Source organism: Eschrichtius robustus, chromosome 6, assembly GCF_028021215.1.
Source record: "Eschrichtius robustus isolate mEscRob2 chromosome 6, mEscRob2.pri, whole genome shotgun sequence".
NCBI classification, from domain to species: Eukaryota; Metazoa; Chordata; class Mammalia; order Artiodactyla; family Eschrichtiidae; genus Eschrichtius; species Eschrichtius robustus.
Genome location: NC_090829.1, coordinates 3,788,744 through 3,815,332, shown reverse-complemented (window position 1 = coordinate 3,815,332; position 26,589 = coordinate 3,788,744). Strand labels below are relative to the sequence as shown.

The following is a 26,589-nucleotide window of genomic DNA, read 5'->3' as shown; positions in this document are numbered from 1 at the left end:
CATACTTTATATTGAAAACTAGTAGTTCACTGTTTTCCCGGTCAAAACCACTAAGTAGCTTGCTTCCGACTTTACAGTTAGTTACAATATTGTCAGCTTGCTCAACATAGTCAGCCGTGTTACTCAGATCTGCCAAAATCTTCAGAGAACCATAGCACAGGCTCAGATACCTAACTAACTTGAAGACTACTCCAGAAGGTACGGTAATGCCTTGTGGGAAACGGAAGCGTCACCGTCCTTAAGTGTTCAGCGGTTTCCTACGGAAGGAAGAACCAGCTGGAACGTATTTACACCACCTACTCAATTCATGCTAAACGTAATTGGAACAAAGCTAAATCATAGGTTTAGCAGGATCTCTACCAGATAAAATTTAGCTTAACTTAGTACCCAAATTGTTTACTGTCTGTGATCCAATCCGGACACACAAAAAAACGTCATTTCATAATCCTAGACATTAGATGAGTGAACTTTGCAAAAACAAAGTTAACGTTTGAGCAAATAAGTTTGCATAAAGTTACACAGAATTGACAGCTTCTGAAATGGGTTAAAGGTGAGGGGAGCTACTCACAGGTACACGTGCATACCACCCAAATTTTATTTTATTCTTTTGACAAACGCAACATAATATAGATAACAAAGGTGCTAATTTTAGGGACAAGTCTGAAACAAGGAGAATGCAAATATATTATTACTTCATGTCAGGCAACAGTAACTGAATTATAATTAACTGAAAGTGCATTAGATTACTTCCCTAGGGGCTTCCTAAGGACCAAAGGTAGACGGAAATGGCCTCTTTTACATGAGTTCACAGACACCTCGAGGCGGTCACCGTTCAAGGGACAGTTGTGCCCCCTAGGGTTTAGTTCTCAGAGCTGGAGTTGCCTTTGCTTCTCCTCCCAGGCAGAGGGAAGCTCGCTTTGCTCTGGGGCTGGGAGAGTTTGCGGGCTAGCAGGGTGAAGGGCTCGATCAGGGTCTTGCGGTCTGTGACCGTCACCTCCCACAGGTGCACCTTCTCGCTCCTGGCCCACCGCTGTGCCACTTCGGCGTCCACCTGTCTCTGCTCAGAAAGGTCAGTTTTGTTTCCTAACACGACAATGGCCACCTGAAAGAAACGGGTGAAAGATCACACTTTGCCAGCATCAGTTCCTAGGCCAAATGGAGGAATCAAACTGTCCCATTTAACAAAGTGCTTCGTCCAAGCTGACCCTCGGGCGTGAGCTGACGGATAAAGGGCATTACCTCACCCCTCCTCGCTCAGTGCCTCTCCTTAAAAACGCAGATGCTCTACAGGCTGCTGACTACGAAACACCTGAAGTTATACTCCACTCCGGTACGGCTGGAAGACAGACTGGGGAAATCACTATCGAGGGCACAGATAACGGTGTGACTGAAGTGTGTCTGCATTTCAGTTTAGCTCTACCTGCTGTCTGGGAAACCTGCGATACGTACTTGAAGATAACAACCACGTGACTTCTGGAGCCGTGAGAGGTCTGCAGCCCTGGGGCCTGAGTTCCTTGAGAACGGGAACTGTCCCGTTCACGTCACTGCTAATCATAGCAAAGTGCCTGACACACGCGCTAAATACGTGTTGAACGTGCCACCCAACAGGGACGTTTTACCCTAAATGCAAGGCAATCGATCCTTCTCTCCAAGTGGAGTGCTCGCTACCCACAGGCACTGTTTCGGGCGACCAGAAGGGCAGTCATGGTCCGCGGGAGGGGAGACAAGAGTCGTGACCTCCAGGTGCTGAGAGAGTGCCGGTAAAGGTACCTGAAGCAGGAGGCCGGGGAGGTGGAGGGCTCCGGGGAGGAGCAGCTCCGAGGGCGGCCTCTGCGCCACGGCCGCGTTCCCGCCTTCGAGACCCGCGCTCCGATGCGTCTGTCTGCAGGCCGGGGCGGCAGGCTGGGGCTCTCCTCCCTCTCAGCAGGAGCCAGCCCTCCCGTGGCTCCTCACCACCCCGTCTCCGCGGTGAAGGTTCCCCTCCCCTTCCGGCCTGGCTGCACGCCCTCACCCGGCCGCCCGCAGGGCACAGCGGGTGAGGTGTCCTAGGCTCAGGGCCACCTCCCTAAAAACCCTCAGGCCGAGGGCTGCTGCTGCTGCCCTGCGCCCCCGGCCCCCCGCTCCCCGCCCCGGCTGTCGCTGCTCATCCCAGCGCTGGCCCTGGTCACCGCACACGCTACTCCCGTCACGCTGGTGGTGGTTTCACCAGCCCCGGGGGTGACCCTCCCGGCAACCTCATCCCTCAGCTCCTTGACCTCAGAGATCCTAACTGTCCTCCTGACCGCAGCCACTCGCTCCCACGAACAGGACAGCCGCTCCCCTCTCTGACCTCAAGCGCGGGAATCCCGCTCCGACCGCTGCCTTCCTGGTTCATCCCAGCGCCCCTCTGCAGCAACCCTACAGCACCGCAGGCACCCACGAGCCCCGGCGCTACCGCCTCTGTCTCAGTGCTTCAACCCCGCTGCCGCCCTCGGCGCTCCCCCAGCTGAGCTTCTCGTTCGCTCCCTCGCCATCGTCATCACGCCGTAGGCCCCCCGCCGCCACCTCGGTTAAGTTGAACTCTTAACTGTACCTTTTGCCGACACCATTTACCGAACGTGGCCGGAGAAAAACACAACCCCGCTGGCCGGTCCCAGTTCGTAACCACTGACCTCCAGCGCGGTGCTGTCCTCCAGCAGATAACATCACGTTCCCGCCACTTCCCCTGTACGGACGGCATCTCCTACCTTGGTCCCCCTCCTCCAACCTCCACCGTTCCCTCTGCCTTCCCCGTCCCACCCTCAGCTGATGTCCACACTACGTCGGCAAGAAGACGGGAGCAACTAGAAGGGAACTGGCAGGTGCTTCCACCACCACGTCTAACAGCCCCACCGTCCTCTTAAGCCCATGTCCCCACCCTCCTCCACCTGGACAAGGATGTCACCCCATCGGCGGTCCCCTCACCTGCGTCTCTCCGCTGAATCACCCCACTGCACGCAACCAACCATCTCTCTCATCTGAAAAACAAAACCTTCTTACACATCCTTCTCCAGCTCCTCTCTGTTCCCCTTGTAGGGGACAATATATTTACCCTTTCACTCAAAACTCTTTCAAAGAGCTACGTTTGCTGTGCTCAACTCTCTCACATCCAGTCCATCAGACTTCGTCTCACTGTTTCACCAAAACTGTCGTTGCTGAGATCGCCCAAGTTACTAAAGCTGGCCACTTCTCGGCTTTTTTGATCTGCCTTTAGTATCTGACATAGCTTGGTCACTTCCTACTTTTTAAAGTGCCGACTTTACTTGCCTTCTGGGACACCCTTATCTCTTGGTGTTGTTCCTCGTACTTCAAAGGCCACTTTGTACACTCCTTTGCTGCCTTCTCACTTCTCCAGCCGGTGAATGTCAAAGTGCTCTAGAGCGAGAGCATGTGAACTAAACTCTGCTTCTCACCTTGTCCCTCAAGGTGAAAGTCAACACAGAGTGATTTTTTTTTTTTTTTTTTTTTTTTTTTTTTTTTGGCCACACAGCATGCAGGATCTTAGTTCCCCAACCAGGGATCAAACATACGCCCCCTACAGTGGAAGTGTGGAGTCTTAACCACTGGACCACCAGGGAAGTCCCAGAGTGACCATTTTAAAACAAGTCAAAAGACGGGACTTCCTGAGAGAGTGGCATGGACATATATACACTACCAAACGTAAAATAGATAGCTAGTGGGAAGCAGCCGCATAGCACAGGGAGATCAGCTCGGTGCTTTGTGACCACCTAGATGGGTGGGATGGGGAGGGTGGGAGGGAGGGAGACGCAAGAGGGAGGGGATATGGGGATATACATATACGTATAGCTGATTCACTTCGTTATAAAGCAGAAACTAACACCATTGTAAAGCAATTACACTCCAATAAAGATGTTTTTTTTTAAAAAAAAAAAAAAAGAAGAAGAAGGGATTTCCCTGGTGGCGCAGTGGATAAGACTCTGTGCTCCCAATGCTGGGGGCCCGGGTTCAATCCCTGGTCCGGGAACTAGATCCCACACGCATGCCGCAACTAAGGAGCCCGCCTGCAGCAACTAAGACTTGGTGCAACCAGATAAATATTAAAAAAATAATAATAATAAAAATAAGTCAAAAGAGGTTCAACTTCGTTCACATTAAGGACAAATGAAACTACGAAAATACCATTTCACCCAGAAGAGTCACAAAATCCAAAACTTTAACCACACATTGCTGTCAAGACTGAAGAAACAGGCATTTTCATACCATTCCTATGGACTAACTTGTCACCATATTTACCTTTAACTCAAGAACCTACCTTCTGCTGGTTGATCTTACAACTCTATGTTAAAATGTACAAGATAATAAATGTCTAAGATTATTCACTGTAGCACAGTTCATGATAGCAAATGACCAGAGAGAACCTAAGTGTCCATCAATCTGAGACTGGTTAAATAAGTATGGTACATCTACCGCCACACAATGAATACTATGCATCAGTTTAAAAAAAAAAGGAATCTGAGTCCTGCTATGGAAAGGACTCCAGAATATATTACATGAAAAATACAAGGTGTACAACAATATGCTACCTTTGGTACAACAGAGAGAAAAATAAGAAAAAAATTATGTACATTTCTATTTGCTTGTATTTACACAGAGAAACTCTGGAAGGACGCCCCCAGACTAGGAAAGGGGTGAAACATTAAAACAGCATGCTTGAGGTACAGGAAATAGATGGTTGAACCCAGGGGTGGGAACAAGTTCACTAGCGTCCTCTCTATACATCATTTTTATTTTTGAACCATGTGCAACCATTACCCTTTCAATTTTTTAAAACAGACATGAAAACAAGTAAGTGCCACCCAAGCTAGACCCTGCCATCCCTTTGCCTCCCATCCCGAGTCGCCCTCAGCTCTACCTCCCCCCCCAACCCCGCCCGCTCTGGCCTCAGAGCTGCTCCCGAGCACGACACGCTCCCGCCCCGGCCCCTGCTCGGCCGGGGCCTCCACCTGCAGCCCCTCCTCTAGACATCAGCTTGCGCCCTTCCCTCACACACACCCTTCAAATCTCTGCTGGAAGTCACCTCACCAGGCCTTCCCACACCACCTACAGAAAGCAGTGCCCTCGCTCCCCACTCCGCTTGACTTGTCTTCCTACACTGCATCGCTCCTCACAATACGTATTTGTTCGCTGTCCCTCTCTCCCCCGCCCCCCAGACAGAAGCTTTAAGGCAACAGGGACTCTGTTCTATTGTCTACTGTATTCCCTCCACCTCACCTACAACAGTGCCAGGCACACAGCCCAGTAAGCACCTGCTATCAAACTACAATGAGGCAGCACCTCACACCGGTCAGAATGGCCATCATCAGAAAGTCTACACACAATAAATGCTGGAGACCAGGGAACCCTCCTACACTGTTGGTGGGAATGTAAATTGATGCAGCCACTGTGGAGAACAGTATGGAGGTTCCTTAAAAAACTAAAAATAGAACTACAGTATGATCCTGCAATCCCACTCCTGGGTATACATCCGGAGAAGACTCTAATTCGAAAAAATACATGCACCCCAATGTTCACTGCAGCACTATTCACAGTAGCCAAGACCTGGAAACGACCTAAATGCCCATCAACAGATGAATGGATAAAGACATGGTACATATACACAATGGAATATTACTCAGCTATAAAAAGAAAGAAAATAATGCCATTTGCAGCAACACGCGTGCAACTAGAGATTATCATACTAAGTGAAGTAAGTCAGACAGAGTAAGACAAACATCATATCACTTATATGTGGAATCTAAAATATGACACAAATGAACTTATCTATGAAACAGAAACAGATTCACATAGAGAACAGACTGGTAGTTGCCAAGGGGGAGGGGGCTGGGGGAGGGATGGAGTGGGAGTTTGGGATTAGCAGATACAAACTATTATATACAGGATAAATAAACAACAAGGTCCTACTGTATAGCACAGAGAACTATATTCAATATCCTATGATAAACCAAAATGGAAAAGAATTTAAAAAATATATATGCATGTATAACTGAATCACTTTGCTGTACAGCAGTAATTAACACAACATTGTAAATCAACTATACTTCAATAAAAAAATTTAAAAATAAGCATTTGCTGAATGAATGTGCTTCTTAAATCCCCATAATAACCACATGAGAAAGGTACTATTATTATCCTTATGTTATAGATAAGGAAACTAAGGCAGAAAAGTTGAGAAGGAGAGCCAAGATTCAAGTATCAAGGATATGAGTGTTCACCGAACTATACTTTTAACTTTAGGGGGGCAGGGAGGGAAATCTGGGGGATACTCCCCAAAATAATAACAGCACTTATCTGTCTCGGTGGGAAAGGTGGGAAAGATGGGAAACAGGTGGAGAGGAGCCTTCATTACTTACCTTTTTATATCTTTTGAAGATTGAACCTTGTGAATGTTATCTATTCACAAAGTAAGTTAGTATTCAAAATAATAAAAGTAATTAAAATATCAACAACCCAGAGGTCCTTGAACAGGTGAGTGGTTAAATAAACTTTGGTACATACACACCACGGAAAACCACCCAGCAAGAAAAAGGAATGAATGACTCATACACGCAATTACCTGGATGACTCACCAGAGAATTATGCTGAGTGAAAAAGGCCGATACCAAAAGGTTACAAACTGCAGTTCCATTTACGTTAACACTCTTGAAATGACAAGGTTACAGAAATGGAGAACAGATAATGGTTAAGGAGGGAGAGGGGACGGGAGGGGAATGCGTGTGGCCATGAAAGGTCCCATGAGGGGTCCCTGCAGTGCTGGAAAGGTCCCCTCACTGTATAAACGTCAGTACCTCGGTTGTGTTATTTTACTATAGTTTTGCACAGTGTTATTAGCATTGGGGGAAACTGCGTTCGGGATCTCTATTATTTCTTAAAATTGCATGTGAATCTACAATTACCTCAAAATTAAAAGTATGACATAAAAAATACATAAAAATTAGGTTAAGAACATGTAGCCAGTGCTGTTAACGGGTTCACGACATGGTTCCCTAAACCCTGAGGAGTCAGCCATGCCAAGACCCAGAGAAAGACCTGCGATGGGAGAGTTCCAGGCAGGGGAATGAGCAACTGAGAAGGACTTCACAGGGGAACAAAATTATCATGCTGGAAAAGCAGAAAGTTGACCACTGGAGTACAGTGACAGAGGAACAGAATGCTAAAGGCGAAAGGACAGACATGGGCCAGATCATCTAAAACTTTACAGACCATAGTAAGAACCTTATTTTCAAATGGTAAGTGGATAGAAGCCACTAATTATTTATTAGTTTTTTCCATTTCTTTCCTTTTTTTTTTTTTTTTTTTTAAGGCTAAGGACAATCCCATTTCTCCAAGAAGACAATAAAAAGCCCTAGGAAACAGTGATCCCAAATAACATGAAATGAACTATGTAGTATTTGCAGTATGGAGTCATTAAAATTCAAGTTGCACATGGGAACAAGCAAAGGCAGAAAGTCAAATGCTGGTCCTGGTTGAACTCAGTCCTGTATTTCCTGGGCTAGGGAAAAAATCATGAAGATTACAGATACTGTGAATACAATTGAATGCTTTTAAAATATTTTAATTGCCCAAAAGCCCATGCTACAATTTCAACAGTGTTATAATTCATAGCTGGCATTTTTTAACATACCCACTTACCTCTTTTTTGTCTTTGAACTTATCAATTTCTTTCTTCAGAAGCTCCACTCTTTGAAAGGACTCAAGGTTATTCACACTGTACACAAGAACAAAGCCATCAGCAAATGAAAAATAATGCTTTGGCAGCTCCACGCCTTCCTGTAGGCCTCTGGTGTCGTAAAGATGTAGCTGTTCCTTGACTCCCCGATCTGTTTCCACTGCAGCCATATACACATCTTCCATTGTTTCACAGTCCTCCATTCCTGGGGTTAAAAAGGAATTACTTTTACATATATAAATATCGAATTATTATGTTATTCACCTGTAACTAATACAATGTTATGTCAGTTATGCCTCAATTTAAAAAAAAGCTTTTACTCCTTTTGGATAACTCAATACCAATTGTTGAGTATTTTCTTGTCCTTTAGAAGTTAGCTTTCTAGGTTCCTTATTTATTACACATAAGAATCATATTTCCATTTACTAGCTTCTTTAAAACGAAAGGTAATTGTTACAGTAAATGAACAAAGTGCTTTTTAAGATTACTTCTTCCACATAGACATAAAAGAAATAAAAATTTGGCAGTGAGATTTACTATTACTTATTTTTCAGAAGTAACTTACAAGAGTTAAAGAACTTACTATCTCAATTGGAGAATGAAGGGCTGATTTTTAAAGTAGCTTCAACAACTAAGTGGCCCCATTTTCTTTTTCATCAGCGCAAAGGACAGGACCTGGGTAAGTTTGATTTTTCTCTGTACAATTTCCACTGTTTCCAGGGTCTGTTTCAAGGACTCGGAGATGTACATGTCCAGTCTGGGTCTAGGCACCAGACCTTAATTCCCAAGTACCTACTGTGCACTTTTGTGTGAATGTCCTCCAAGTCCTTCAAACGAACAAGACTTGTTATCTTTCCTGCCCCCAGCTGTCCCTCCTCCTTGCTTTTGTCCCGTGATCACCATCCACCTGGTCAGTCTTCAGCGTTCTCTTTGAACAAGGAAAGTATGGGTGAATGGGGCCCTAAAGCAGCCACTCTACACCTGACACATCTGCTCGATCCACCACCTGCTTCCACTGCCCCCGGCTTGCTCCCTCCACCTGAATGACTGCAACAGCTCAGGAGACACCTGGTCAACACCTCACCCTTTCCAGGCTCTGCTGAAATGTCAGCTCTGTAGATTTTCTTCGGATTATCCACTTCCCCCCATCCTGCTCTTACTGTGCCTTGTACAGGTAATACCACTTCACCCTAAACTCTTTTCGTATCTGTCCCCTCCAGAGCTGCAGTGTAAACTCCTCGAGAGCCAGGACTGTGGCGAATCTCTCTTTGGAGCTCTGAGGACTAATGAATTGACTTACATACGTACAAAGTCCTTAGTAGACGTCTGAATGAATGAATGAATGCGCGAGCTCATAACGGGTGCCCCAATTTCATTCCCCTGCTCGCCTGAATGATGAGCCTTGTAAAATCCATTTTACTTTGCTCCATTTGTGTGGGTTTTGTCTCTTCAACTCACCTAGAACTTCCTCAAGAGGAACAACCCTTCTGTGTACAATGCACGTATGCAACAACCATTTGTGGATGAGGGGATTAAGGTGAGAAGATGAACACTCTGAATGTTAATGACTAGTGCAAGAGGCAGTCTATGAAGACATAAACGTATTGGGCTTCGATTACAAAAAATTTAAAAGCAAAAACTACCAAGACTTTTGTCATGGTGGATGTTCTGTCCACCAAAAGCCAGTCTGGTTCCCTTCCTCCTCCCATTAAGCTTAGACCTTTTGAGATTTTCTCACCCTATACATCAAGTGACGTTACGACTCTGCATCTCCTCTGCCACTCCACGCCACCTCTGTCCCAGCGGGAGACTAAGGCTGCACTTCTAGAAAGGGTAAAACAGAGGCTGCTGAGATGTGGGACAGAGGGTATGAGTTCCACAGTGAAAACAAAGGGCAACTCAGTGACGTGCTCCCTCCCTCTGCTCCCAAAACTTTGGCGGCCAACTCTTCATCCTCTAGGCGGGGGAATCTGGGGAATCTGGCCAGTGAAAAAGGAGAAATCCTAAACATGCTAACCTCTGAGGTTAACCAACAAATGCCCCACCCAGGTCACCTTATAATGAAGCGAAGTCACGAACCCTATCCACATGCTTAGAGCTTTAAATTAGCTTTTCAGTTCTCCATTCTTAATTACAAGCAGACAACCAAGGATTACCAGATACCTGAGAAAGAGACCAAAAATCAGGAAAGAGCACCTGAAAAGAAAAAGACTGTGCAAAGAAAAGAAAACAGACAAAAAAACTACCAAATATTATACTCAAAGAGATAAGATAGTGCATCCATGAAATAACAGGATACTAAGAAATGAAAACTCAATACAAGGGCTGAAAAATAAAGATGAGGAAAATTCCCATAGAGTGGAACAAAATGCTGAGAAATTTCAAACAGGAGAAGAGAAATTTTAAAAATCAGAGGACGAGTCCAGAAGATCCAGCATCCAAAAAGAGAGTTCCAGAAAGAGAGAGCAGAGAACACAGAAGAGAAATAATTCAGAGCTGAAGAACACACATTTCCATATTGAAAGGGAGTTCCAGAAAGAGAGAACAGAGAACACAGAAGAGAAATAATTCAGAGCTGAAGAACACACATTTCCATATTGAAAGGGCCCACCAGGTGCCCAGCACCGTGGATGAACACAGACTGATCCTATGATACACCACTGCGAATTGCAGAGCACTGGGGAGAGAGCCTACAAAAGCGTCCACATCCGAAGCATCAAGAATCACGATAGCTTCTGGCTTCTCAGAATCACTGGAAGAAGATATTAGAATCTGGTAAACTGAAGATACACATGGTCTATGAGCCTGCGATTTCATTCCTAGGTATATCCCCCAGACCTTGTCCAAATCATAGCTGGGATACGTGTATAAGACTGTTCACAGCAGCACTATTTCTAATAGCCCCAAACTGGAAACAACCCAAATGTTCACCAAGATACAAGAGGTAAATAGGGACTTCCATGGCGGTCCAGTGGATTAGATGGCACGCTCCCAATGCAGGTGACACGGGTTTGATCCCTCCTGGTCAGGGAAACAAGATCCCACATGCCGCATGCCACATGGGGCGGGCAAAAAAATAAAGATACAAGAGGTAAATAAATGGAGGTATATTGAGACAATATACCTATCATGAAAATTACACCACACCTACTTAAAACAATATGGATGAGTCTTACAAATATAATGCTGAGTGAAAAAAAACAAACACTGAAAAATTTATATGGTATGATTCCATTGATATCAAGTCAGTAAGAGGCAAAAATAAACTATGTCATCCAGTGCTACACACATAGGTGGCAAAACGATAAAGAAAAGAAGGGATTAACCAAAAGTCAAGGGCAGGGCTGAGTTTTGATTGAAGAGAGGAACACGGGGAGCTGACGAGAGTACCTGCAGTCTTCTACCTTTTGACCTGTGTGGAGGTTATGCAAAGGTTTTATAATTATTCATTAAACCACATACGTGTTTTATGCACTTTTCTATATGTATGATGCATTTTATAATAAAAGAAGGAGAAAAGATGATAATGGACCAATGCTTTCAACATTTTGGAAGGAAATTATTCTCCATCTAGAATTCTATACCCATCAAAATTATAACTCAATTGTGAATGAAAGTAAAGACATTTTCAAACACGTGAAGCCTCAGAATATGTATTGTGCACATTTTCTCAGGAAACTCTTTGAGGGAGGCCCGCCATCAAAATTAGCATGTAATCGTAGAAAGAGGAAGACACCAGATTCGGAAAATAAAACCTCACACGAGAGTAAAGGGAATCATAGGGACAACAGTAAATACCTTTATTCAGAAGCCCCAGGATTACTACTGTGCACCAGGCATAGAGGGCATTCTGAGGGCTGTCATCACCTGATGCCTCACCCCATCGTGCAACCTTTTCAACCCCCAAAAAAGTACTGCAAGATGCGCTCCACCAAGAGAAGGGTGTAAACAGAAGGTGACGGGAGATCTAGAAAACAGGAAATCAAACCCAGGAAGAAAGAAAAAGTAAAGGGAAGTTCTATGGTGACAGCTGTACAATAGGCCCAGACAAGAGAATGCTAGCTGCTGGAAAAATATCTCAAAAAAAAAGGGCGGGGTGGATTATCTGATATGATTGACCTCGTGGAGAACTGAGAACCATCTGGACATGTGGAAGAATTAGCAAAAGGTATAAACGAAACTAAAGAAGTGATAGAGCAAATATTAGCCTCCATAAGAAGAAAAAGAAAGAAAAGAAACAATCATAGTACATAATATTGCTCAGCTGAGAATATTTACATGTGCCAGCAGTTGTCAAAGTGTGGTCTACAGAGATCCCTTGAGGTCTCCTTTCAGGGAACCCATATGGGCAAAACTATTTTCATAATAATATAAGACATTCGTCTTTTTCACTGTGTTGACATTTGCGCTGATGATATAAAAGTAATGATGGGTAAAACTGCTGGTGCCAGGACTTCCCTGGTGGCACAGTGGTTAAGAATCCGCCTACCAATGCAGGGGACACGGGTTCGAGCCCTCATCCGGGAAGATCCCACATGCCGTGGAGCGACTAAGCCCGTGCACCACAACTACTAAGCCTGCACTCTAGAGCTCACGTGCCACAACTGAAGCCCGTGCTCCACAACAAGAGAAGCCACCGCAATGAGAAGCCTGTGCAAAGAAGAGTAGCCCCTGCTCGCCGCAACTAGAGAAAGCCTGCACGAAGCAACGAAGACCCAACGCAGCCAAAAATAAAATTAATTAATTAATTGAAAAAAAATGCTCTAAAAAAAACCCTGCTGATGCCTTAGTACAAATCAAGGCAGTGGCACCAACTGTATTAGAGGTTGAATTCCTCAACACCTCGTACTTGCAGTTTCAAAAGAAAAAGCCAGTTTCACTTAAGAATGTCCTTGATGAAGCAGGAAAAATTACCAAATTTATTAAATCCTAATCTTTGAGTATGTATCTTTACATCTTTTTAATATTCTATGTGGGGCTTCCCTGGTGGCACAGTGGTTGAGAGTCTGCCTGCCAATGCAGGGGACACGGGTTCGAGCCCTAGTCTGGGAGGGTCCCACATGCCGCGGAGCAACTGGGCCCGTGAGCCACAACTACTGAGCCTGCGTGTCTGGAGCCTGTGCTCCGCAACAAGAGAGGCCGCGATAGTGAGATGCCCGCGCACCGCGATGAAGAGTGGCCCCCGCTTGCCACAACTAGAGAAAGCCCTCGCACAGAAACGAAGACCCAACACACCCAAAAATAAATAAATAAATAAATTAAATAAATTTTTAAAAAAGCTGTCATATTAAAAAAAATATTCTATGTGATTAATGAGAAGTATACATGAAGTATTTCTGCTTAATGAATAATGGTAACTGTCTGGAGGAAAAGCTCTTGCGTTTGAGTTTCAAGTTGAAACAGCTACTTTTTTTTTTTTTGGCTGTGTTGGGTCTTCCCTGCTGCACACAGGCTTTCTCTAGTTGCGGTGTGCGGGCTTCTCATTGCGGCGGCTTCTCTTGTTGCGGAGCACGGGCTCTAGGCGTGGGCTTCAGTAGTTGCAGCACGTGGGCTCAGTAGTTGTGGCTCGCAGGCTCTAGAGCGCAGGCTCAGTAGTTATGGTGCACGGGCCTAGTTACTCCACGGCATGTGGGATCCTCCCGGACCAGGGATCGAACCCGTGTCCCCTGTACTGGCATGAGGATTCTTAACCAATGCACCACCAGGGAAGTCCCACTTCTTCTTTTTTTTTTTTTTTTAAAAGAAGGAATAACAGAAACGAACCATGGTTATTCAGGGTATTTGACAGACATTTTCTCAAAGATGAATAACGAGAGCCTATCATTTCAAGGAAAATAACTGATAGTATCTGTTGTTAATGATAAGATTTGAGCTTTCAAGCAAAAATGAGAATTGTATCCATCAGCAGAAACTTGATAGCCTCCCAATACCGATGAGACTGTTGATGATATTAATAAATGGTATTTGGAAGATCTGCTTACCTCAGTTAACCAGTATTTTCCAAATGACCAATTCATAAATGTTAAGAAACCATGCATGGGTAAAAAACCCATTTGAAGTGCAAGATAAATCAATGAGGTTTTAACGTAATAGAACAGGAGAAGTTCGCTGATGTGGCTTCAGACTCCACACTGCAATAACCTTTAAGTAACCGTCACCGATTGAGTTTTAGTGAAATACCAAAGAAGGAAGTCCACCGTCATCTGCAAAGCTACTAAAATATTCCTACCTTTTTCAACCACATATTTGTGTGAGGCCACCTTTTCTTCACATATTTCAACTAAAAAAACATGTAACAACAGACTGAATGCAAAGGCAAGCAGATATGATAATCCAGCCGCCTTCTATCAGGCTGGACATTCGATTTTCAAAAACGTAAATCATCACTCACCTTCTCACTAGATTTTTTTGAAAATATAACTATTTTTCATTAAAATGTGTTACCTTAGCATACAATAAGTTTATTGTTATTATTTTACGTGATAAGTTTTTTTTTTAATTTCCTCAGGTTTAATCTCTAAGACAATAAAAATATCATAAGACATAGCCTACAGAAACAAAATCTGTTGGGGCTTTAAGAGGGGAAAGGGATTCTTTTTTTTCCCTCTTTGGGCATAATTTACTTTTTCACTGGCATAAATTAGACTCTGAAGGTGAAAAATTCAGAACCAATAGTGCAGCACTGTGATAGGTTTTCAGACCTTCTGGCACAGGCATCGTTATTAATAAAAACCAAATATGGATTTAACCGAAGTTGTTAAATATTATTCTGGGAAGGTGGAAGAGAATCAGAGTTCATCAAAATGGTTAATAAAAGTAAGACAGAAATGTGCTTGAAGCCACTTGCCAGCGATAAATACTTCAAAGATCTGGGATTCTACGTATCTCCCTAAGATAAGCCTTGTTTGATTCTAACGTGTTATGTCTGTCCTTCCTTACCGAACTGTGACCTCCTTAAAGCCAGAGATGCTTCTCCACCTCTATATCCCCACAGGCCTCATCACAGCCTGTACCAAAGAGCAAGTACTGAACAATTATTTAACTCAATGAATGAATAAATGAATGAGATAATCCGATTCACAAAATTAGGTCATACTGCAGCAAACAACTGTCTCTTCCATTCTTAAAACCTATACAGCAGTACTGGAAAGTCATGTTTGAAATAAGAATGAGAGATCATTCAACGTATTCTGAAGTCAGTGAGTCTGTGATTCCAAGACCACTCTTCATCATGTAAACACACTGGAAACCACATACAGACAACATTTTTCTTACCTGTTATAACTCTTGTTCTAACAGAGTAAGTGCAAGCACTCTGGAATTTCAACAACATAAAGATGTTTTTTCCTTGCCCCTACTTCCCCCCCCATCTCTGTCGATTTCTATGACCCTTTCCGTCCCTCTCGATGACACCTCACTTTTGTGCGCCACTGCCCATCTTTAAGTTAGCACGACCAACAAAAGACCGTGACCCGTTCCCAGAACCTGCAGGGAAACTAGGGAAAAATAATCTTACCAATAGTATGATTCCCATAAAGGAGCTGCTCCAAAATTGCTGTTTTCCCCACAGATAACAAGCCGCAAACCACAACCTTACAGCCCTTTCCCATCTTCTCTTAGGATATCACTGTGAAGAAAAGAGAAGATCTTTAAAACTGTGTACTGTTTAAAAAAAAGAAAAAGGAAAAAAAAATCAACCTTTCCTTTTTCTTTCTGTGTTTAAATTTAATTAGTAATACATACACAGGGGGAAACTGCAAGTATAAAAAGAAATGTAGAATACGGTACATCCTTCCAAACCCCATTCCTGGTTCCCGTCCTCCCTTAATCAGTGTTACTAGTTTCCTATATATCTCTGCAGAGGTGACCGAGAGAAACATAAGAATACATGTATAGATATATGTTTGTTTTCAAACAGCATAAACACATCTTATACAAAGATTATTCCAATACTAATTAAGTCTATAGGAATCCGAACCGAATCCTAGATGAAGCAATCCTTGAAAGACTGCCTGCTTGTCAATGTTTACCTGGAAAAATAAGCATTTAAGTAAAAATTTAAGGAGGCATGAAGATAAAAATTTGGACAGAGAGTAGACATCATTTTTTAAAGAAGTATTAACACCATCAATGCAAACGTCAGTCTTTTCTCAGGAGAGTGAGAAACTGGATTTGGGGCTGTCTTAGTCGTACTTCTTTTTGCGTCACAGTTCTTCATGCACTTTAAACTGAAAGAAAGGAAAACTCATTTCCCTCGCTTCCTCACAAATGCATGGAAGAGCGAGACTGGGTAACACTTTCTTGAATTTTCGTCAAAGTTTTTATTTTCCAGAAGGCAAGGTACCAGCAGACAAGACAGAAAGGGAAAGGGGGCTCATTAAATATAACAGAAAAACTTGGGAAGAGAAGTTAAAGTTCCACATTGTCTTTTGCCTCCTTTCCTCCAGTTCTCTTACCTAGAAGTGTGGAACATGCAATAGCGCTGACGAAAAAGCATGCCACGACGCCTTCAAGTCAGAAAACAACAACAAGAAAGTCCAAATGAGCATTCAAATAAAAGGGACGGTGGGCATCTTTCTGCATGTGTGTGCACACGTGTGTCACGCATCACTATTTTTTTTTAATCAACACCTAAAACATTAACAAATGAACTTCCTGTAAGTCTTCTCTACTGTTTTCCCAAAGTCTGTAATTTTTTTTTTTATTGAGGTATAGCTGATTTCCAGTGTTATGTTAGTTTCAGGTGTACAACAAAGAGTCAAAAATTTTATAGATTATACTCCATGTATAGTTATTATAAAATATTGGCTATCTTCTCTGTGCTGTACAATATATCCTTGTAGCTTATTTATTTTATACATAGGAGTATAATCCCCTACCCCTATCTTGCCCCTCCCCCCTCTCTCCCCCCACTGGTAACCACTAGTTTGGTCTCTGTATCTCTGAGTCTGTTTCTTTTTTGTTATATCCACTAGTTTGTTGTATTTTTTTTAATTCCACACATAAATGATAACATACAATATTTGTCTTTTCTCTGACTCATTTCAATAAGCATAATACCTTCCAGGTCCATCCACGTTGTTGCAAATAGCAAAATTTCATTCTTTTTTATGGCTGAGTAGTATTCCATTGTATATATTGATATCTTCTTTATCCATTCCTCTGTTGATGGACACTTAGGTTGCTTCCATATCTTGGCTGCTGTAAATAGTCCTGCAACAAACATTGGGATGTAGGTATCTTTTCAAATTTGCATGTTTGTTTTCTTTGGATATATACCCAGGAGTGGAAATGCTGGATCATATGGTAGCTCTATGTTTAGGTTTTTGAGGAACCGCCATACTGTTTTCCACAGTGGCTGCACCAGTTTACATTCCCACTAACAGTGCAAGAGGGTCCGCTTTCCTCCACATCCTTGCCTACGTTTGTTATTCGTAGACTTTCGGATGATAGCCATTCTAACAGGTGTGAGGTGATATCTCATTGTGGTTTTGATTTGCATTTCTCTGATGATGAACGACGTTGAGCATCTTTTCACGTGCCTGTTGGCCATCAGTGTGTCTTCTTTGAAAAAGTGTCTATGTAGGTCTGCCACCCATTTTTAAATTGGGCTCTTTTTTATATTGAATTGTATGAGTTGTATTTTGGATATTAAGCCCTTAGCAGTCATATCATGTGCAAATATTTTCTCCCATTCAGTAGGCTGTCTTCATTTTGTTGATGGTTTTCTTTGCTGTGCAAAACCTTTTAAGTTTAATTAGGTGCCATTTGTTTATTTTTGCTTTTGTTTCCTTTGCCTTAGGAAACAGATTCAAAAAAATATTTCTAAGATTTATGTCAAAGAGTGTTCTGCCTATGTTTTCTTCAGGGAGTTTTATGGTTTTTGATCTTACCTTTAGGTCTTTAATCCATTTTGAGTTTATTTTTGTGTACGATGTTAGGGAGTGTTCTAATTTCATTCTTTTACAGGTAGCTGTCCAGTTTTCCCAGCACCACTTATTGAAGAGGCTGTCTCTTCTCCATTGTATATCCTTGCCTCCTTTGTCGTAGATTAGTTGTCAAAGTCCATAATTTCTTATGACCCAGATCAGCCATGACACTTACCTCCTGACATGAAAAAAAAATTTTTTTTTTTTGGCTGTGTTGGGTCTTCGTTGCTGTGCACGGGCTTTCTCTAGTTGAGGCCAGCGGGGGCTGCTCTTCATTGTGGTGCGTGGGCTTCTCATCGCGGTGGTTTCTCTTGTTGCAGAGCACGGGCTCTAGGCACACGGGCTTCAGTAGTTGTGGCTTGCGGGCTCTAGAGCTCAAGCTCAGTAGTTGTGGCGCACGGGCTTAGTTGCTCCACCACATGTGGGATCTTCCTGGACCAGAGATCGAACCCATGTCCCCTGCATAGGCAGGTGGATTCTTAACCACTGCACCACCAGGGAAGTCCCGAAGTGGATTTATTTAGAGAGAAACATGCTCCACAGACAGGATGTGGGTCATCTCAGAAGGTGAGAAAGGCCCAAAGGGCTTTTAATAATAGTTAAAATTTAAAGGAAGTTGCCACCTAACTACATGAGAAGAGGATAAGAAAGTGATGGTGGCACGCAGAACAATTCTGTTGTCAGAAAAGGTTGCCATTGGAATCTAAATTCTGATTTTTCTATTGTTATTTCCCTTCCTCTGAAATAATATTAGGATCAGCAGATAAAGTTTGTTAAAAATATGCACTGGGGCTTCCCTGGTGGCACAGTGGTTGAGAATCTGCCTGCTAATGCAGGGGACACGGGTTCGAGCCCTGGTCTGGGAAGATCCCACATGCTGCGGAGCAACTAGGCCTGTGAGCCACAACTACTGAGCCTGCGCGTCTGGAGCCTGTGCTCCGCAACAAAAGAGGCCGCGATGGTGAGAGGCCTGCGCACCGCGATGAAGAGTGGCCCCCGCTTGCCGCAACTGGAGAAAGCCCTCGCACAGAAACGAAGACCCAACACAGCCAAAAATAATTAAATAAATTAATTTTTTTTAAATGCACTATTTTGTATTTGTGTGTGTATAAGATAAATTGGGGGATTTGTTTCAGTATTTCAGAGAAGACTTCAAGGGCAAACAGTAAAAGCAACTGAAAAGAGGCAACTCAAACACTAGGTAAGGATTTTAAGGTTTTTTAGGATGGTGAGAGAAGGAAAGAAATAAAACAGATCATGGTAAATATTTTATACCATCAAAAAGAAAACAAAGATGAGAGGGTGTGATTAATCAAAGCACAGCTGAAGCATTCTAGATTCCTAGTTGTCTTCAAGTGGGAAACAATAATACTACATAAACCTGAAGATTAGGACTTCCCTGGTGGTGCAGTGGTTAAGAATCCGCCTGCCAATGCAGGGGACACAGGTTCGAGCCCTGGTCTGGGAAGATCCCACATGACGCAGGGCAACTAAGTCCATGCACCACAGCTACTGAGCCCACGCACCACAACTACTGAAGCCCGTGCACCTAGAGCCCGTGCTCTGCAACGAGAAGCCACGGTAATGAGAAGCCCGCGCACTGCAATGAAGAGTAGCCCCCACTTGCCACAACTAGAGCAAAAACTGAAGATTAGTGACCTGCTTTACCATTAAAAAATATGAATTCTTGGGACTTCCCTGGAAGTCCAGTGGTTAAAGCTTCACCTTCTAATGCAGGGGATGAGGGTTCGATCCCTGGTCAGGCAGCTAAGATCCCACATGCCTCTCAGCCAAAACACCAAAATATAAAAACAGAAGCAATATTGTAACAAATTCAATAAAGACTTTAAAAATGGTCCACATCAAAAAATCTTTAAAAAAAAAAAAAAGAATTCTTGAGGTACAAACTACTGTGTATAAAATAAATAAGCTACAAGGCTACATTGTACAGCACAGGGAATATAGCCAATATTTTATAATAACTATAAATGGAATATAATTTAAAACTGTGAATCACTAAGTTGTACACATGAAACTCATGTAATACTGTACATCAACTATACCTCCATAAAATTAATTTTTTAAAAGTATGTGTTCTGTAAAAAATTAATATCTAATGTAAGATTTTGAATGAATAACATTAAATACACATACAAAACACTTAATTTTCTATATATGATCATGATGGCAGGGACTCACATTACATATAAGGAAGTTGTTCTCACACATATATCTTCAATATGTACAAATAAAACCTACTAGAAGCTTAGTTCTATAAACATTATAATATTTCATAATTCCCAAACACAATAAATAGGCACCATTTCTTTCCAAATATAAAGGGAGGTCATCTGCGGCACCCTGAAAGGGCAGGGAATCACATGAATAGATCCTGGGGGTGGCCAAGCCTCTTATTAAACCCAGGTTTCAAGAGTTTGAAAGGCCCCAGAGTACATGGATGACCTTTAAGGTCACTTCTAATACTGTAACATTATGAGAGCAGAAACTACTTACCCGGAAACTGCATCAACACGAGGTTAATACAAAAAAGCGGTAGCTACAGCTACCTGTATAGTCCCTACCCTAAGAAACTGAGGGACAATACAATTCAATCTGTGACCTATTAATCCCTGACATTCTGATGTAAATGACTAAGAGTATGTGCTTAACAGGCAAAATCCAATGCAGTCTTAAATACATATTGCTTTGCTTTCCAGGCTAATCAATAATGTGGCTAAAGAATAAAAATATGATCTGATCCATTCTGCTGAAAACACTGAGCTTGGTCAGTATCCTCTTTGAAAAGCCATCAGAAAGAGCTACCGAGAATTGTCAGTACTTCTGTTCTTCCTTCTGTTCTTCTAAGGAAATCATTCTAGTTTTAAAGTAAAACACAATTTTTTAATGCAAACTGAAAACTATTATCACCGAAACACTGTTAACCTCATAAAGAGACGTTATAGATCTTATTATGCAAGCATCACAGGAAGAAAACCTCTACACTGTGTATTTGTTTTTGTTTTTTTAATTAATTAATTAATTTATTTATTTATGGCTGTGTTGGGTCTTTGTTTCTGTGCGAGGGCTTTCTCTAGTTGCAGCAAGCGGGGGCCTCTCTTCATCGCGGTGCGCGGGCCTCTCACTATCGTGGCCTCTCTTGTTGCGGAGCACAGGCTCCAGACGCGCAGGCTCAGTAGCTGTGGCTCACGGGCCCAGCTGCTCCGCGGCATGTGGGATCTTCCCAGACCAGGGCTCGAACCCGTGTCCCCTGCATTAGCAGGCAGATTCTCAACCACTGCGCCACCAGGGAAGCCCTGTGTATTTGTTTATGTAAACATCAGGGATTGTGTGCAATACTTTCACTTAGCCATAGATGAATACACTTTACATACATAAACACATATTAAAAGAGTTTGGCAAACAATACTGCACATAATGAAATACAATAAACAGATTCCAGTAACCATTCTTTCACTCATTCACTAAATATTTACTGCGAGATTATCCTAATGCCAGGCATTAGGGACAAACTAGGAGGCAAAATCAGAAATGATCCCTGCCCTCAGGAATCTCAAAATCAATTGAAAATACCAATCCAAATCTTGCAAAATTGCTAATTGAGAAACCGCAAACTGCAAATCAACAAACAAAACTGCAAAACCTAATTAAGAAATAGCAGTGATTAATCACATTGCCAGAATCTTCTTTCCAAATGATTACTCCACCTTTATAGTCAATCATTCTTGACTAATTTCCCTCACAACCCACATCTGATCCATCAATAAACCCTCTACCTTTCAAACACATCCAAGGCTGGACCACTTAGCACCTCCATCACTAATGAAGTAGTCCAAGGCACTATAGTCTCTCATCTGATCTCTCAAAGATGTCCACATCATAATCCCCCAAATCCATGAGTATTCTACTTTACATGGTAAAAAAAAGACTTTGTGGTTGTGACTAAATGAAGAACGCTGAGATGGGGAGATTATCCTGGATTATCTGAGTGGACTCAATGTAATCACAAGTGTCTTTATAAGGCAGAGACAAGAGTGGCAGAAGTGAGAGAGACAGAGATTTGAAGATGCTATAATGCTGGCTTTGAAGATGAAGAGGCCAGGAACCAAGGGATGCAGGTGGTCTCCAGAAGCTGGAAAAAGTCAAGGAAATGGAGTCTCCCCTAGCACCCCTAAAAGGAACACAGCTCGACTGACAACTCGATGTTAGCCTAGAGAGATTTCTGACCTACAGACCTATAAGACGATAAACGTGTACTCTTTATTTTTTTATTGTTTAATTTTTTGGCCGTGCCACGTGGCATGTGGGATCCTAGTTCCCCAACCAGAGATCGAACCCGTGCCCCCTGCATTTGAGGTGCAGAGTCCTAACCACTGGACCGCCAGGGAAGTCCCTTTGTACTCTTTTAAGCCAGTAAATTTGCTGTAATTTGTTATAACAGCAACAGGAAAATGAATAAAACCTCCTAACCGTCCAAACTTTTTCCCTTCTTCCTTTTAGCCTCAAACAATCCTTTTTTTTTTTTTTTTCCTTTGGCCACGCTGCCCAGGCTTGCGGGATCTTAGTTCCCCGACCAGGGATCGAACCCAGGCCAAGACAGAGAAAGCTCTGAGTCCTAACCACTGGACCACCAGGGAATTCCCCAAGTGATCCTTTTAAAATGTAGGTCACATGAAGTCACCCTTCTACTCAACACCGTCCCACGGTTTCCAATCTCAGAAAGTTTGAAAACCCAAAGTCCATAAGAACGTTCGTTTCTTTGATGTCACGGGCCAGTTTCCCCTATGCCTCCTTGCTGGTCCTGTATTAACGCAGGCACGCTCCAGCCCTGGCGCTCTTCTCTCTGACTGAAATCAGTCCCCACACCTCCAAGGTCTTTTCTCAAACGCCACTTCTCAACACTTACCTGAATATTCCATCCAAAATTTCCACCCCTGCCCCAACACGCCCTACCCATCCCTTCCCCTTAATGTTTGTCCTTAACACTTATCACAGAGCATAATATACATTTTATGTTTATTGTCCTTTTTCCAAGAAGCTAGAATTGCTGCAACGACCACTGCTACCATCCCAGCAGCTGGGCACATATGAGGCCCTTCAGAAATATCTGTTGAATGAATCAATGCACCTGTGAGGGCTTTTACAACGGTAAAGCTGCAATTAAAAAAAAAAAAAAAGGATATTAGGAAATGGGGTAAAAAAAATAACCAAACCCACTAATTTAGAAGATAAGAGTCTCTTAAACCTTCGCCACATTTAAACTTAGAATTTGTAAGAGAATTAAACCACATGATTTACCTAAAATGAAAATATTCTGGAGATGCAAAAAAGCTAGTAAATAAACTGCCAATAAAGAACGCAACACAAAACGCCTGCATTTTCTCGGCTTTTTTCCCCAAAACACTCGCACCTGACGACCAGATTTTGGCATATAAATATTTCGCCTTTCTAGAAAGATCGTGGTTCTGACGTAGCAAATCTGGGACCAGATCTGCACGCAGGGAAGGCACGGACCTGGGAAGGCGAGGACCTGCCTGCACCCCCCCCTCCCCTCCCCCCCAATCCTTTTGGTGCAAAATTCCTCGGAGCGGGGCCTGCAGCCCCAATTGCTCCGGGGGGGGACAGACGCGGCTCCCACCGCCAAGCCCCCGCACCTCCAGCGCCCCACCTGCCGGCTGGGGCAGCGCCGCCGGGGCCCCCAGTTTCTGCGCGCGTCCGGGGAAAGCGGGGAGCCCGCAGCGGCCCCCCCCCACCGCAGGTGAGGCGCCAGCAGCGCAAAGCGGCCCCGCCGCATGCCCCCGACAGACCCACACGCCTCGCAGGCCCAGAGAAGAGCGGCGCGCGGGCTGCGGCCCCGGGAGCCCCGCCCCCAACTTGCCTCCTGGCGGCGGCGGGATGTCTGGAAGCTCTCTAGCCCAGGCCTTGCCGCTGACGGTCGCCGCCGGCTCGCCTCTGCCTTTCAGGCTCGAATCCCGGGGAGCGGGGGACGGGACCCGGGGGGAGGTTACGCCCAATCCCGGCCGAACTCCGCCCAGCGGGCTCTCTGCCGGAACTACATGTCCCATGAGGCTCTGCGCGGCCGCCGCTTTCCACCGGAACGAGGCTCCCAGAGGCGGGGGAGGAGCGCCAAAGGGATTGTGGGAGAAAGGGTCCTTCCTTTCCGTTTGGCGGCAGCCATCAGGTAGGCTGTGGTGGGATATTGGCTGTTCTATCCGCCGCGGATCTCTTTTCATCTCCGCCATCCAGGCTCGGGGACCCTGCGACCTCGGAGCTCCTCCTGTCTCCTGTGCGGCGCGGGTTCGGTCGGGATGCGGGGCAGCGCGGGCGTGGAGAGGCGGCCCCCGGAGCGGGCTGGGGGGAATGCTGTGATGGCGGCGCGAATCCGAGCTGGGGCCAGAGCGTGGAGGAGAGGGAGGCGTGGGGGCTGAGGGACGGGCGGCCGGGCCTGGGGCGTCCGGAAGCGAGGCCGGGGGCTGGGGGGAGGGAGAGCTTTTCTTCGAGGAGTACCGCTTGGCGGTGGCGGCGGCACCTTCCCCTTGGGGGTCCCGGCAAGGCCTCTGCAGGCCGGGCCTGGGGCGACGCCCGCCTCGGTCCCCCGCCCCCGGGCGCCCAGGGCCAGCTCGGTTCCTTCGTCCGGCAGCAGCGTGCGGGGCGCCGGGCTGGGCCGGCTGCGCCCCGCGTTCGTGCAGAGCCGTTTCTTGATCATCGGGGCTTTCCTTGTGGTCGGTGGCGACTCGGGCGGGCGGACGGGGGCTTGTCGTTACACGTGGAAGGGATGATGTGTTTCTAATGCCTGGCTTACGTCAAAGGTGAGCCGAGATGGGCGCTTACAAGTACATCCAGGAGCTGTGGAGGAAGAAGCAGTCGGACGTGATGCGCTTTCTGCTCAGGGTGCGCTGCTGGCAGTACCGCCAGCTCTCGGCGCTGCACCGGGCCCCGCGCCCCACCCGGCCCGACAAGGCGCGCAGGCTGGGCTACAAGGCCAAGCAAGGTGAGCGGGCCCCGCGCGGAGGCCGGGAGGAGATGCTGGCCCCCGGGAAGAGCCGGGAAGCGCTCTCGGGGAGCCGTCCCGCTCGCCCGGGGCCTCGGCAGAAACCGGCCGCTGGCCTGAGATAACAGTCGGTGTCGGCGCCTTAAGAGACAAGGCCCTGAGTCCTTCGCGCCCTTCTGTGGCCCTTTTCTCTGAATAGGTTATGTGATATACCGGGTCCGCGTGCGCCGCGGGGGCCGCAAACGCCCGGTCCCGAAGGGCGCCACCTACGGCAAGCCCGTCCACCATGGCGTGAACCAGCTCAAGTTTGCCCGGAGCCTGCAGTCTGTGGCCGAGGTAAGTGGGTTTCGAGTAGCGCTTGCGTTGGCCGCCTCCCGGAGGAGGAGGAGGACGAGGGTTTGGGCACCTTTCCTCGTGGTTCCTTTGTACCTAGGTGAGCCCTGTGGCGTTGAAAATGGGGTTGGGTGATTCTGTTTTTTACTAATCCCAGCGAGGAGTTGCTATCGGACTTTGTCAGTTTTTGTTGGGAACCTGTCTTTGCTCACGTAGAGGAAAGTGCTTTGTGATCAGCGTGCGTCCGTGGAACCTACGCTTTTAAAGGGCAGTAAACGTGGTCTTGAAGAGCACGTCTTCCCAGGTGTTAGGGAAGCTGTGTTTGTTCGTACCACTGATTTCCTCTGCTCGGTAGGAAGCTGTCTTTCTCGGCTAGTCTGTTACGCTGTGCTCTGTTGTAGAGGTTGGCAAACGAGGGCCTGTTGCCCTCCACGAACTAAAAAGGTTTTGTGTTTCAAAGAAAAGGCGAAGAAGACCATTCGAAAGAGACTCGTGGCCTTCACAGTTCTCTGTAAAACTTTGCTAATAACCCTTCGATTGTGCTAGAAAAATGCATGGTTCCAGAGTACTAGATTTGGTTAGCCAGATACTAGCATTCATGTTTTACTTGGCAAGGAGGCAATAAAAGAGAACGGTTTCAGATCTAAGCATGTCTGAGTCCTTCGTTTTATAGTAAGTCTCTACCTTATCGTACTTAGGGGCCCAGCCTCTGGGGAGCAAATCAATCTAAGGATGTTTATGTGTGTTACGTAGTACGTACGTCTACCTTATCATAATGGTCCCTGCCTCTGGGGGGAATTCTTGCCGCCTGATTGGCTACTAGGATGTGTGGGAGGCTGACCTTGGGCCTTTGTTTCCTGTTCTAGGAGCGAGCGGGACGCCACTGTGGGGCCCTGAGGGTCCTGAATTCTTACTGGGTGGGTGAAGATTCTACGTACAAGTTTTTTGAGGTTATCCTCATCGATCCCTTCCATAAAGCTATCAGAAGAAACCCTGACACCCAGTGGATCACCAAACCAGTCCACAAGCACAGGGAGATGCGGGGGCTGACGTCTGCGGGCAGAAAGAGCCGCGGCCTCGGCAAGGGCCACAAGTTCCACCACACGATCGGTGGTTCTCGCCGCGCAGCCTGGAGAAGGCGCAATACTCTCCAGCTCCACCGCTACCGCTAATATAAGTAATGTTTGTAAAATTCTTACCTAATAAACAGTTTAGGACATCCACGTCTGCTTAAAAGTGTTTTTTAATCTGTCTGTTAAAACTAGTCTGCAGATTACTTCATTGAATGCATTGTCAAATTCTGAAAGTTAAAGTGCAATAATGTTTGAAGATTTTAAGTGATGGTGTATCTTGTTTCTAATAAGGGAAATGCCTTTTTTTTTTTTTTGCTTTATTAGGCAGTTGATATGTCCGTGTTTAAAATGCTGTCTGGTAACAATAGGTGTAAAATTCTGTAAAAGAGGAGCGCAGAAACTAGCCATGTAGATTTGTTGGTGCATGTGATGAAACCTACAGCTTTATTGGGGTGATGCAATGCTCTGCTGGTTTACTCTAGAGTGGCTGTTTTATGGAGTTTGGCAAGGACAAACTTTAAATTGGGTTTTCCTTGGAAA

The 26,589-nt window shown here is 45.0% G+C and overlaps 2 protein-coding genes across 10 annotated transcripts; one reads left to right on the top strand and one right to left on the bottom strand.

The window, feature by feature from the left end:
• Positions 1–575: 575 nt before the first annotated feature.
• Positions 576–23,671, bottom strand: NKIRAS1 (NFKB inhibitor interacting Ras like 1). Of its 8 annotated transcripts, XM_068545843.1 has the most exons (6): positions 23,531–23,671; positions 22,781–22,806; positions 16,766–16,918; positions 15,222–15,332; positions 7,669–7,910; positions 578–1,102 (listed from the first exon to the last, which is right to left on the bottom strand). In XM_068545843.1, exons 4-6 carry the CDS (start codon positions 15,313–15,315, stop codon positions 860–862), a joined length of 579 nt encoding a protein of 192 aa, XP_068401944.1. In that variant the 5' UTR covers positions 15,316–15,332; positions 16,766–16,918; positions 22,781–22,806; positions 23,531–23,671; the 3' UTR covers positions 578–859. The 8 variants fall into 8 exon arrangements, with proteins under 8 accessions (XP_068401950.1, XP_068401949.1, XP_068401944.1 ...); XM_068545846.1 differs by lacking the exon at positions 16,766–16,918; XM_068545844.1 differs by lacking the exon at positions 22,781–22,806.
• Positions 23,672–23,741: 70 nt separating this feature from the next.
• Positions 23,742–26,199, top strand: RPL15 (ribosomal protein L15). Of its 2 annotated transcripts, none has more exons than XM_068545840.1 (4): positions 23,742–23,833; positions 24,462–24,643; positions 24,843–24,979; positions 25,843–26,199. In XM_068545840.1, exons 2-4 carry the CDS (start codon positions 24,472–24,474, stop codon positions 26,146–26,148), a joined length of 615 nt encoding a protein of 204 aa, XP_068401941.1. In that variant the 5' UTR covers positions 23,742–23,833; positions 24,462–24,471; the 3' UTR covers positions 26,149–26,199. The 2 variants fall into 2 exon arrangements, with proteins under 2 accessions (XP_068401941.1, XP_068401942.1); XM_068545841.1 differs by lacking the exon at positions 23,742–23,833 and adding an exon at positions 23,917–23,938.
• The last annotated feature ends 390 nt before the right edge of the window (positions 26,200–26,589 follow it).

Excerpts from the sequence above, each read along its gene's own strand:
- NKIRAS1 (XM_068545843.1), bottom strand. The coding sequence starts at position 15,315 with ATGGGAAAGGGCTGTAAGGTTGTGGTTTGCGGCTTGTTATCTGTGGGG. Across the intron at positions 7,911-15,221 it reads TTATGGGAATCATACTATTG|GAATGGAGGACTGTGAAACA; the intron begins GTAAGATTATTT and ends TTTTAACCCCAG. Across the intron at positions 1,103-7,668 it reads AGTTCAAAGACAAAAAAGAG|GTGGCCATTGTCGTGTTAGG; the intron begins GTAAGTGGGTAT and ends CGTTTCTTTCAG.
- RPL15 (XM_068545840.1), top strand. The coding sequence starts at position 24,472 with ATGGGCGCTTACAAGTACATCCAGGAGCTGTGGAGGAAGAAGCAGTCG. Across the intron at positions 24,644-24,842 it reads GGGCTACAAGGCCAAGCAAG|GTTATGTGATATACCGGGTC; the intron begins GTGAGCGGGCCC and ends TTCTCTGAATAG. Across the intron at positions 24,980-25,842 it reads GCCTGCAGTCTGTGGCCGAG|GAGCGAGCGGGACGCCACTG; the intron begins GTAAGTGGGTTT and ends TTCCTGTTCTAG.